The following is a 12,175-nucleotide window of genomic DNA, read 5'->3' as shown; positions in this document are numbered from 1 at the left end:
GGGCGGCGGCAGCAGCAGGCGCGCTGGGCGTGCTCCTCGCGCGGTCGAGCGGCTGCGCACGCGACGTGCGCGCTGACTGGGCCAGGTGCTGGCGCGGGGCTGCTGGGCTGGGGCGCGCGCCCTGGCGCGTTGGGCTAGCGCGCGTGGGCCGCTTGCGCGCGCACGCGGGGAGGAGAGAGGCTGGCGCGATGGGCGCGCGCGCTGGGGAAGGGGGTGCGCCGCGCTGGGCCGCCGCGGGGAGCTGGGGTGGGCCGCGACGCGCGCGGGCCCGCGAGGGAGCTCTGGCGCGGTGGGCCGAGCGGGGGAAAAGAGAGGGGGAAGGGGGGATGACTGGGCCGGCCGAGGTGGGCCAGGGAGGAGAGCTGGGCTGAAATTCGTTTCTCTTTTTCTTTTCTTTTTCTTTCTCTTTTCTATTTATTTCAGTTTGACATTATGCGCAAACAAATGATTAGATGAAAGATCAAGCAAACCATTCATCAAACAAAAAAACAAATGCTTCCTAACATGATGCAACAGCCATTGTTCTCTTTTCTACTAGATTATAATTACCTTTACAATTAAAAAATAACCACCCTTCTTCTACAGAAAAAGAGAAAAAAAGAGATTGGGGGAGATGAGATGAAAGGAGTAACACCTGAATTTGTGAATATGAGCAAAGAAATGTTATACCCCAAATTCAGGGTGTTACAGTGATGGATACCCCTTTGACCTCGGTAATTTGCTAAAGAGCCCCTCTATTTTATCAGAATCAACCCGTCGTCTAGGGGAGTGTAAAAGTAATTCAGTTTAGGCCCTGGAAATTTACAAATTGATCCCTGGAGCTAGTAAAATTAGTATTAAGTGATCCTAAATCTTATTTAATGCATATCTTTCACGTTTTAACTCTGAATTGACCCGTTCTAGTTGCGCTAGCCTCATAATAAAATTCTCTATAGTTTAGTAATATTATTTTATCATATAACATATTCTCAAAAATAGTTAACTAATTTGTTCAACTTATGTTTATTGGGTTAACATGTTAATATAGTATTTCAATACGGAGTATCTATAATTTTTCTGGAACATGATTATGTTATAACTTAGCCTAAAGTTGAATCAATTATTTTTTTTAATATGTTTCTCACATAAAACACAGAATATATTATTATCATTTAATCACCTAAAACTTTAGAAAATCATATCTTTATAACCATAACTCCAATTTTAGTGCTTCTCGAACCTACGATCTCATAGCAACGCGTAGATTATTATTATGCAGTTTGTTCATATGTTTGGTGTAATGTTAATTTTGCTTATACCATGTTTGTCTGTATTGCTACGACTAGCAGCGAGTTTAAGAGTCACCTTAAGAGCAAGTTGGTACCTGGAATCTCAAGTCCCAGACAAGTTGTGCCCTTGATCACTTCTTTTTACCCAGTCATATTCTTATTAATCATAATGATCTGCATAGGTTAATTTTGATGGGACCCAACAGGTAACCCTGGTTTGACTATCTTTATACCTTGTTTACCACTAAATTTTCGGGTAGTACCTGCTATTGCTTTATGTGGTTTTGGGTATAGAGATACACATGATTATTCATGATTATACTTTTATTATCAGTTGTTATTTACTGTTCATGTTAAGATCATTATGTTAATTGGAACATGGAGCGATCACCCGGGAAAACAGTGCTACCACAAGGGTGGTATGGGACGCCCTTGGCTGACTAATTAGGAAAGCTAGTGGAGGACTACCTTACCCGAAAGGGGCAAGGGCAGTAGGAGAGTGGTCAGTGTAGGGAGGCCATTGGGTTGATTTTGCTGCGATGGCGGTCAGGCGAGAGGTCCCTGCACTGGAGCTTCCTATAAACTGTAGCGGGTTTTCTAAAGCTAGTGGAACTTTGTAAAGGCCTCGTAGTGGTACCCTGCCTCGCTTCCTTGGTAGAGGTGTATGGGGTCCGATCAACCCCGTGGCAAAATGGGTAACATGACTTGTAGGTAAAGATGCGCAACCTCTGCAGAGTGTAAAACTGGTATACTAGCCATGCTCACGGTCATGAGCAGCTCGGACCCTCATATGATTAATTTATGGAACTAAATTTAATTTATCATATGCATTGCATTGCGGGTGTTGTTATCACTTTTGTTCTACTACTTAATTGGATTGGTATTTACTTATACTTAGTAACTGCTAATAAAACTTTGACCAACTAAAAGCAATGTTCAACTCTAACCATCCTTTTTGGTAAGCCTTACACTTCACATGAGCTCCCACCTTTGGCGAGTTCATGCACATTATTCCTCACAACTTGTTGAGCGATGAACGTATGTGAGCTCATTCTTGCTGTCTCACTTCCCATAGGTCAAGAGCAGGTACCGCAGGATGAGGCGCATGGAGGATGCTATGACGAGTTCGTGAGAGGTCTAGGCCATCGTCTCCCAGTCAACTTTAGGGTTGCTGGATCATTGTCTTTATATGATGTATTTATTTATTTATTTTGTACATAACTCCTATTATATAGTAAAGACGTGACATTCGTTTCTGTACCATGATTCATCATATGTGTGAGACTTGTCCTAACACACCTGGTGATTATTTCGCGCCCGGGTTTTGGATCCCTAAAACTTGGGTGTGACACCTACTATTACATGACTTATCTGATTCTATGTTCATGTTGATTTTTTATGATTTTTACCAACTCAATTTTTATAGAAGCGGGCTGAAAAGTTAAGTGTTTGACAGTTCGTAGCGGCTTTTAGTGGCCAGAAGATGTAAAAAGGTGAAACAAACAGGGCCAAAGGAGACAACGACGATTGGTGGCGTGCTGCTACAGTAAACATGATGAGCGTGTTTATTCTTATAGCATCTACACCAATAAACTCTAAAATAGAGTACTAAAATTTGAAATAGTACCGTATTTTAAGTGTTTAGGACATCAAAAGAAATTTTTACTTAAACAATTAAGCCTTAAAATAATGCTATTTAGAAAATAAATCATATTTTTAGGAAATAAATGGTTGGTGAAACAAGGATAGAGCTCATATGAGAGCATCTACAACAAGAGCCCTAAACAATGTCTTATTATGAAATATAGTAACACCAAAAACATACTACAACGGTGACCATATTTTACAAAAATTCATTAAACGATTATAGGACTCAATCCCTGAGGTTTATCTCATATACTAGAGCAATATTCTCATTTTATAACTATTCCTAACCTTTTATTTCTAAAATAACATGATTTTATTTCCTAATAATTGATATATGTCTTAACTGTTGAAACTTCAAACATTTTTTTGGCCCTAAACACTTTAAATTAGGTCCTATTTTAATTTTGAGGACTCAAATATAGAATTTCTTGTTGAAGATGCTATGAGGTACTATATTTAGGATCCGAGAGATCGAGTCATATAATCATTTGATGAAATTTTATAAAATAGGATCGTTGTTGCAACAATGTTTTATGGTTTTGAGTCCTATATTTAAATTAGTGTCACGTTTAGAGCCTCTCTTGGAGGTGCGCTTAGGTCACAAAGTAATAAATTTTTTAACATTAAAAAAATCAATCTAGAGTAACCTACCTTTACTATTGGATAACATACAAAGCCAGAATAAAAGGATGCAAGCGGGTTATTTGGAAAATTAAATCACCAAAGGAGCAAAACGGAGTTATCCAATTTAAAACTTAGGCTCCTTAGTAGAGCTTTTGCATCACCGGCTCTACCTATAGCTCTGACTCATGTAAAAAACAGCATATTCCTTGTTCTCAGGATGAGTCTCTGGAGGAGCAACTCATTTAGTTGGAAACATAACTCCTATTTTTATGGTAGAGGAAATGACATGAGAGAGCTAGAGAAGCCTCTTTTTTTGTCTCATCTTCTCTCATTTTCTAGGGGTGGCTCCTTCTATTTTTACGGAGAAAACAGTGGAATCTGCCGTGTGATAGATTTTTTGAAAGATCTGTTTAGAGAGCCATTGAAAGAGCTCTAACAGAGACGGCATAAAGATACTCCAGGTTATGTCCAGTTACTTTGCTTCTGTTGCTCACCGGTATTGGTTCCTATCACTATCAGCTTTGCCACTTGCATCTTGTTCCTTTGTCCTTCCACCGCTAGTCCATAGAAAATCAACTAATTCACTAATCACAAGCTGATATCTTACGCAGAAACCAGCAAAGTGCCAAGATTAAGTGGCTGACTGGCTGTGATATCACCCTGTACGGTAGAGCACCACAAATTTATAAAGGTGCGGGATTAGTTATAGAACAACACATGGATCCACCTCTCTTTATTTTAATTAACGAGGAGTTTGAATCGAATAGATATACTTTCTTAGGTTATTTTGTCTAACATTCCTACCGCGTATCCTAGGTTTTTTGGGAGTAGTGGGTCGTTGCAACACTCGTATGTAATATTCTAAAAACATGATCGCCCACACACTCGAAAAACCCAAGAGGCCCCTAATAGCTCTAGGTGGCCCCAATACCCCTGAACAACCTCGAGGTTGCCGACGGCCCCGTAGGACTTTGTAGGGATCTAATGTCCAGGCAAATTTAATATGTTCCTAGGATTTCTTTAGTTTTATTAAATATAATATAAGACATGTTTATATTAAATCTAGCAATCCCCACCAAAATACTAGGACACTTATGTAATATTCTCACTTCCGAGTCATTTAATATACTAGTGTTTCCGTAGAGACAATCAAGCTACACATCTATCTAGAATATAGGTTACACTTCTTCCCAATTATATAATAGACTATGCCTTGAATTGATAGTTTTATATGAAATAAGTTTCACCAAAGCTCTTTACTAGTACTAGTTTGATAAAAGTCTCCCCACTGGTTAAAGCATATAAGTCAAACTCTATAATCTTTCATGAGTATATAAAAGATCATCCAAATCTCACAAACTGTGACTGACATTCGAACCCATATAGGTGTGTTTCTCAAAAGATGTCCATTAGGACAACATATTTGCTTCAACAAGCCACTTTGAAACACATCAAGTACAAACCAACATGCCTCACAGAAGAAAAAGACATACATATGAGATAGAACTAGTAAGGGTCTTTCCTCTTAGTCTACCACCATCTTGTTTTACAATCCTACTTCATATGATCTCTGATCACATAGGATTGGTCTCCGCGGTTATAGGCTTCATGTGGGTCTCAAGCACTCGATGCACAAACTGTCACATCACATGACAACCACTTAGTAAATTTATCTACCATGTTTCTAGACAAATGGTATAATTCAATGCTATCACTTTGGAGTTTCTTAATTTTATAACAAGTTTTAATCGCCTCTTCACATGCCTTGTGGACTTCATGCTATGTTTAGAACCGTTCACTTTGATTATCATAGATTAGTTATCTTAATTCATAGAAGTAGCTGGTATAAGTTTTTTCAACTATCAGTAAATCCATGAAGAGTTCTGTGAACACAAGGTAGGTATGTGCTCTTGTGGTTCAAGTTTGTGATAAATGATTGTCAACAGAGTAACATCTTAATTGATTATGGTGCTCACATCCATGATCCATGAGTGACGTCCATGATCCACGGGCACCACAAACCCGCGAGCACACATATACCCACAAAAAATATACTCACCTAGAAATAACAACGAAAGGGAGAAACCTTAATTGATTATGTATACTTAGTTATGTGGTCCTCACTTGTTAGTGTTACTCTGCACACACATGTGCACGGGTAGAGCTTTTTCATGCCCACTATAAAACATCTGTTAGACCCAGGTTAAAACACACAACTGTATCTTTGGACACAATTATACGTTCAGACCCATGCCCAATAGAATTTGTGTCTGGTGGCACACATGTTTATTGTGCTCGACTGCTCGTTGCACCCCTTAGATCATCTCCTTCAACATTTCTCAATTATTAGGTTATTAAATATTTAAAAATTATGCCAACTCAAATTTTCTAGTTATTACTTGTAGATTTAAATTTGGTTTTATTTGTATGATAAAGTTTAATAATCATCATTCTTTTTCTTAATTATTATTTTTATTCGATATAAATCACAATCGACTGTTTTCTCTATTTTTTGGATGGATCATCTTCAAACTTGTCAAACGAGAATGATAAATTTATCCTTTTCACATCTCAAGTCATTCAAAGTGCATCGCTTGTACACATGCATGAACTCGATGGCGGCAAATGATTTCACAGTGCGATTGACACGTGAAATAGACTATTGGGAGTGTAAAACAGCTTACCAAGTCTAGCGACCGGATAGAGATACTTAGGGCCTGTTTGGTTCAGTTTTTTTTTCTAAAGAGTTTTTTTAAATATGGATTCGTGGATAATCTAGTTGTCACGAGAATATGAATATTATAGAGCTTGGGTGCGGAAAAAGATGAATGGATCTGTACTCAGGGGCGAAGCTACGCTCTAACCAGATGGTGCAAATGCAACCCCTAAAAATACAAAATCTATAGAATTGGTTGAAATTTTCACTATATATGTACACCTAAAATAAATTCTTATGCATCCATAAACTAAATGCACCACCTTTAAATTTGCTCTAGCTTCACCACTGTCCGTACTGTTTAGAATTTAGGAAGCCATGTATTTCTCTTATCGCGACGACTTGTCGAATTCTAACGTTTTTTTTACAGAAGCGATTTTCGTAGAAGCAGACTAAGAAGCAAAGTGTTTGGTGGCCAGAATCTACTTCTAGCGGTAGAATAGAATGTTGGTATATTTAGAGAGCTCGTTTAAGACGTTGTTGGAGCATAATTTATAGTTAGCTCTAAATTAATTTTATGAATAGTTCTCTGCCGGCCCGCGTACCATTTGCAATTCGCAAACTTTTTGGAGGACGTAGCGGCAAACTGGCATTCTGGCAAGTGGCAATGGCAAGTTGACAACTGCAGAGTGAGGCGATCCCCGCCCCCACCAAACCGCCGCGCCTATCGACCCAGTCTGTGACCACGTCCCACGCCTAGTCCCGCTGGCCGCTGTCGCCGAAACACGGGCAGCAGGAGCAGTAGCGTCCGTCCGGTCCGCGCGCGTTCCCCTCCCCGACCGGCAGGTTCCCCGGCCATTCATCCGTTTCCCACTGCTCCTCCGTGGCTCAGCTCTGCTCCCTGTATCGGTCTGCCCCTCTGCCCTCCCGGTCTCTCCTCTTCCCGTCCCGCCCAGCGCGTCCACCAAGGAAGCCCCCACGCCACGGCATGGGGATCGTGGAGGAGGCGCACAACCTGCGCGTGGTGGGCGAGGGGAAGCGCGGGGTCATCGTGCTGGCGCACGGCTTCGGCACCGACCAGTCCGTCTGGAAGCATCTGGTGCCGCACCTCGTCGCCGACTACCGCGTCGTGCTCTTCGACACCATGGGCGCCGGCCCCACCAACCCGGACTACTTCGACTTCTCCCGCTACTCCACGCTCGAGGGCTACGCGCTCGACCTCCTCGCCATCCTCCAGGAGCTCGGCGTCCAATCCTGCATCTACGTCGGCCACTCCGTCTCCGCCATCATCGGCGCGCTCGCGTCCATCTCCAGGCCTGACCTCTTCACCAAGCTCGTGCTCCTCTCCGCGTCCCCAAGGTAATTGTATTCAGTTTTATTTAATTTCCCCTGTTTTCTTATTTATTATTGCTATTATATACTTCCTGCTCTGTTCACAATCCATACCATCATAATTGGGAACAGGCGAACGAATCGACTGTGGCAGCTCTTGATTTCCCTGTTGTGCTTTAATTTTGGTAAATTGAGCTATACGCTCGCTCTCTAGGCACTAGAAGGTACCGGTACGGACCCCTAGCCCGGTTCCCATGACGGCAACTTTTTGGGTTTGGGAAATTAGAGCCCGGTTAGGGACTTGGAACAGAAATTCTATACTGTATATGCCATATGGCTGTCAACATGTATGGCTTGTGGTTCACTCGAGTCATGCGACTAGAGTAGGACCTCCTAGAGTAGCATGTGGACATCTTTTCTTGAAGGATCCACTCCTGTCGATATACTCGAAAACTTTTGATAATTGTGAGTGTGTTCTGTCACTTATCACCGCACTATTTCTTTTGATAATTGTGAGTGTGTTCTGTCACTTACCACCGCACTATTTCGAACTTGAGGATCACATATTGGATTAACCTTTCAAAATCAGGTGGCCCGATGTATGGGCCGCCCAAATCGTGATACCTTTATGGATGATGGTGATCAGTCATCTACAAGTACTCAGAGCTGTTAATATGACTGATACTTTAAATTTGGTTACTGATAGTAGTTGAGTGTTGTACTGTTGGATCCGAAATTCAACAGATGAGATGAGAATGAAATAGGGCCATACGGTCATAATAACTACCGATAAGGTGCAGTACACAATATATACAAGGTTACCTTTTTCTCTAGCACCAGATTGATCTTGTCACTAAAATTTGCAGAACTGAAATCCTAGTTGTTGATTGAAGATTTTTAAACAAGATGACAATTGGTGATTACCATAATTCAGTGTAGGCAATTAAAACTAGAGACTGTTTGGTTCAGTAGAGATTAAAGATCAATAATTATTCAATTTGGGTTCAAATAAAAACCAACCTGGTTGAGGTGACAAATACTCATATAGATAGTAATAGGCTTTTTTCGAAGAACAAACACTTATGTGTTCCTACTGTAACATGTATTGAAAGCTAATCCATTGTAAGGTGTAGCATGTTGTTAAACATGTGCAAATTGACCTTGCTCAGCTTTGTTGTTCACCTTGAACTCTGCAGGGAATCTCACTCTTGTATTTAGCAATAGTAGTTCCCTGGTAATGATTTGAGTTAAACAACAAATTAACAAAGGCAGTGCAAGGAAAATGCCATGATATGCATATCTGGCCCTTTTGTAATTTTCCCACCTTAACTATCTTTTTTTTTATTTTTCTTGCAGCTATGAGGTATTAAATATTTTTTTCTTAATATGGTGACAGGATTATGTCCAAATCTTCCTTTCATGATGTTACCTTGCTGCAAACCTTCAAAAGACGTGCCTTGCTTAAAACTGTAGTGAGCTGCAAATGATGCAATGCTGTAGCCAGCACAAATCTGAATACTCTGACATGTGTTGAATTCTAGGATCAACTATCATAATTGAAGTGCATCCTTTCTTTTCTAGCATGCAGACTAGAGAATGCATAACTAATGACAAAGAATAGAAATAATCTAGTGCATTTGGGAGCTTAATCTGCATTACCAAGTTTCATTTTAGCATTTTCTTCAAATAGAAACAAAAATGGTAAAATCATATGGATTGGATCTGAGATTTAAGTTCGACTTGTACTCACTTGCAGGCAAGGAAAGTGCAAGTGTGTACACTTCTTGGTACGTTGGTGTTTGGAGTTCATTTTATTGTGTAATGCAATAACTGAATCCTTTTAGAATGCTCTGTCTCATGTCTTATTTTCCTGAAAAACCACTAACGGTCCTTTCCTTTCATTTAATTTCTCTCAAATTGATATTATGTGTTTTTTTGGGAGGAGACATTAACAACTTGGGATGTGTGAAGTCACTGAAATTTTGCTGTCTTTATAAACTCCTAAAGTTGTTTCTAACTGATCCTTGAATCATAAGTTCAAGTTCCAGATTTTACATGGCTACAACAGATATAAACCTCCGTAGTAATTTTATTGGCCTTCTTCCAAGGCATAGAGCCTTCAGTTATGAACTGCTACAATAACTTCAAAGGTCTTTTTGATATGACTTCATAGAGTGCAGAAGGAAAAAAATTCTCTGCCATTAGCTCCTAGCGAAACCATTTAGATTAGTAAAGATGTAATTTTCAATTGTAACTCCTTAAACTCCTTGTACATATTTACTTTAATTAGTTCCAGTAGGGGTATCCACCCCTCCTGTTTCATCAAAAAACAATTATTGGCCTTCTATTTTGATTGAGTAATCCACAGTTTCCACATTTTACTTGAGTTAAATACAGAAGGGTCATGTTGAATCCACAGTGCCATTGCCCTCTAACCACATGATTTACATGTGTACTAATTTGCACAAGAGTCATTTTTTGGAAATTACTCTCAGCTGATCATCTTGCAGCAAAATTCAGATCATAGTGAAACATGGGCATTTGATCTATAAATTAACGTCATATTGCACTAGGGTAGCCCCTCCCTGGCTCTTTATATGATTATATATAGTATGATGGCACATGCCAGTGTTCTTTGCAATAAAGTTAGGTTTCAGTGGTATTAAATCACAATTTTTTGTCTGAAGTCACAACTTCATCTGAACCTTCCTTATATACAGAGGCGGATCCATAGGGGGGGCAAAGTAGGCCATGGCCCCCCCTCAATTTTGTACACCCTTTTATGTATATGATTATTTAGTATTAAGTGTAGAAAAAAATCAAAGTTTTAGATAGTATAGATTCTTGTTCTAAATCTCTAAAACTAATAGCTAGTTGCTAAAATTAGTCGAGAGGTTTAGAATGGATCAACTATTTGTTAGTTATATTCCTCAAATAAATATTAGTTGTTAGATGCCACAGCCCAGCTAAAACCAGTTAACAGTTAGCTATAAAGGTTTAGAACATGACATAAAACAACCATGTTATGAGCCTGCTCGTCTGATCCTCTCGGTCCAGTCCTTGCATCTACCTGTCTAACTCTAATCTTTTCGACACCACCTAAACCGGTCTGCTCGCTGTCCTGTTTCCGCCGCCGACCCATTCCCGATGCGACGCCACCGACTTCGCCCCTTCCTGCCGCCTTCGTCCCTTGTTTTGTTTTTACATGACATCAATCCGCTCGACAAGCTAGATCTCGCTCGTCGCAACGATATGACTTGTCCCATGCGGTCGATGGACATGGCGAACTAGAAAATCATGTCTCTCATGTGGTCTTTTTGGCCCTCCCTGAATTTTCGTCCTGCGTCCGCCACTGCTTATATATTATAAAACTTAGAAATGAATTTCACTTCTGGTACTTGATAAGTTACTTTTTTATATGATGAATCCTTTTTGATGAAAAGATACCAGCATAGTGAACATCATCTGAATATCTGAAATATCCATTTTCGACCCAGAAAGACTTTTGTTCTTGGATCAGTGGTGCTCTTTGGGTCTCTGTTTTCTTCTATCTTTTTCTGGTTTTGTTTACGTATTAACTGCATCTTGTATTTACTCTCACCTATTCAATTCTGTTTCTGACGAAATAGGTACCTCAACGATGTGGACTACTATGGCGGGTTCGAGCAAGATGAGCTGGATGAGCTGTTTGAGGCGATGCAATCAAACTACAAGGCCTGGTGCTTAGGTTTTGCACCCCTGTGTGTTGGAGGAGATATGGAATCAGTGGCAGTTCAGGAGTTTAGCAGGACACTCTTCAATATACGTCCGGACATTGCACTAAATGTTGCCCAGACGATCTTCCAGAGCGATGTGCGCAGCCTCCTCCCGCACGTTAGTGTCCCATGCCACATTGTTCAGAGCACCAAGGATCTCGCGGTGCCAGTTGTGGTGTCTGAGTACCTGCACAGGCACCTTGGTGGCGACTCCATCGTGGAGGTGATGCCCTCTGAAGGCCATCTTCCCCAGCTTAGCTCTCCAGACATCGTAACCCCTGTCTTACTCCGGCACATCCAGCATGACATCGCAGTCTAGGTTGGCCAGTCGTTCCAACAAGACAATGTGGAAATTGTAGCATATATATATGACCATGTAATCTATTGTTCGTCTAATGTAGGATACCGTGTTGGATGCTCTGACATCTTAAGTCCTTGAGAAGCTCTTCATGTCATTTGTGTTTTTTCCATGAAACAGAAACTACTACCATGTGGTATATGTTGGTGTCGATGATCATTTTGCGCTGTAGGGTTTGCTTATATAGTTCTGGGCTTCTTTGCAAAGGAGAAAAAACAAGCGAAGCTACATTGTTGTTAAGGGGTGTAAATACATCTAAAAAATAAAAAATCTATAGTTAACTAAAAAATTTCCACATCTATAATAAACTCATGCATCCACGAGGTAAATCTGTTCTTCTCGTAAGTATTTGTTCTAGCTTCGCCACTGGTTTCTAATATCGTCCATTTAGGCCCTGTTCGGTTTTCACGGATTGGAGCCCTGGAACGGTTCCTAGCCGGATTACTTCTCTAATTTATATAAATTTTGATGAGCTGGATTGAATCTGGGTTCATTCCCGAAGAAGCGAACATGCCCTTATGGATCCAAAATATGT

General features: G+C 40.5%; 1 protein-coding gene across 1 annotated transcript; it reads left to right on the top strand.

Moving 5' to 3' along the window:
• Positions 1 to 6,904: 6,904 nt before the first annotated feature.
• Positions 6,905 to 11,859, top strand: LOC100284983 (sigma factor sigB regulation protein rsbQ). The gene is made up of 2 exons (NM_001157878.2): positions 6,905 to 7,554; positions 11,157 to 11,859. Exons 1-2 carry the CDS (start codon positions 7,184 to 7,186, stop codon positions 11,599 to 11,601), a joined length of 816 nt encoding a protein of 271 aa, NP_001151350.2. The 5' UTR covers positions 6,905 to 7,183; the 3' UTR covers positions 11,602 to 11,859.
• The last annotated feature ends 316 nt before the right edge of the window (positions 11,860 to 12,175 follow it).

This window comes from Zea mays, chromosome 9 (assembly GCF_902167145.1).
Source record: "Zea mays cultivar B73 chromosome 9, Zm-B73-REFERENCE-NAM-5.0, whole genome shotgun sequence".
Taxonomy (NCBI): Eukaryota; Viridiplantae; Streptophyta; class Magnoliopsida; order Poales; family Poaceae; genus Zea; species Zea mays.
The sequence above is the reverse complement of the archived record's forward strand: the minus strand, read 5'-3'. Positions and strand labels throughout refer to the sequence as shown.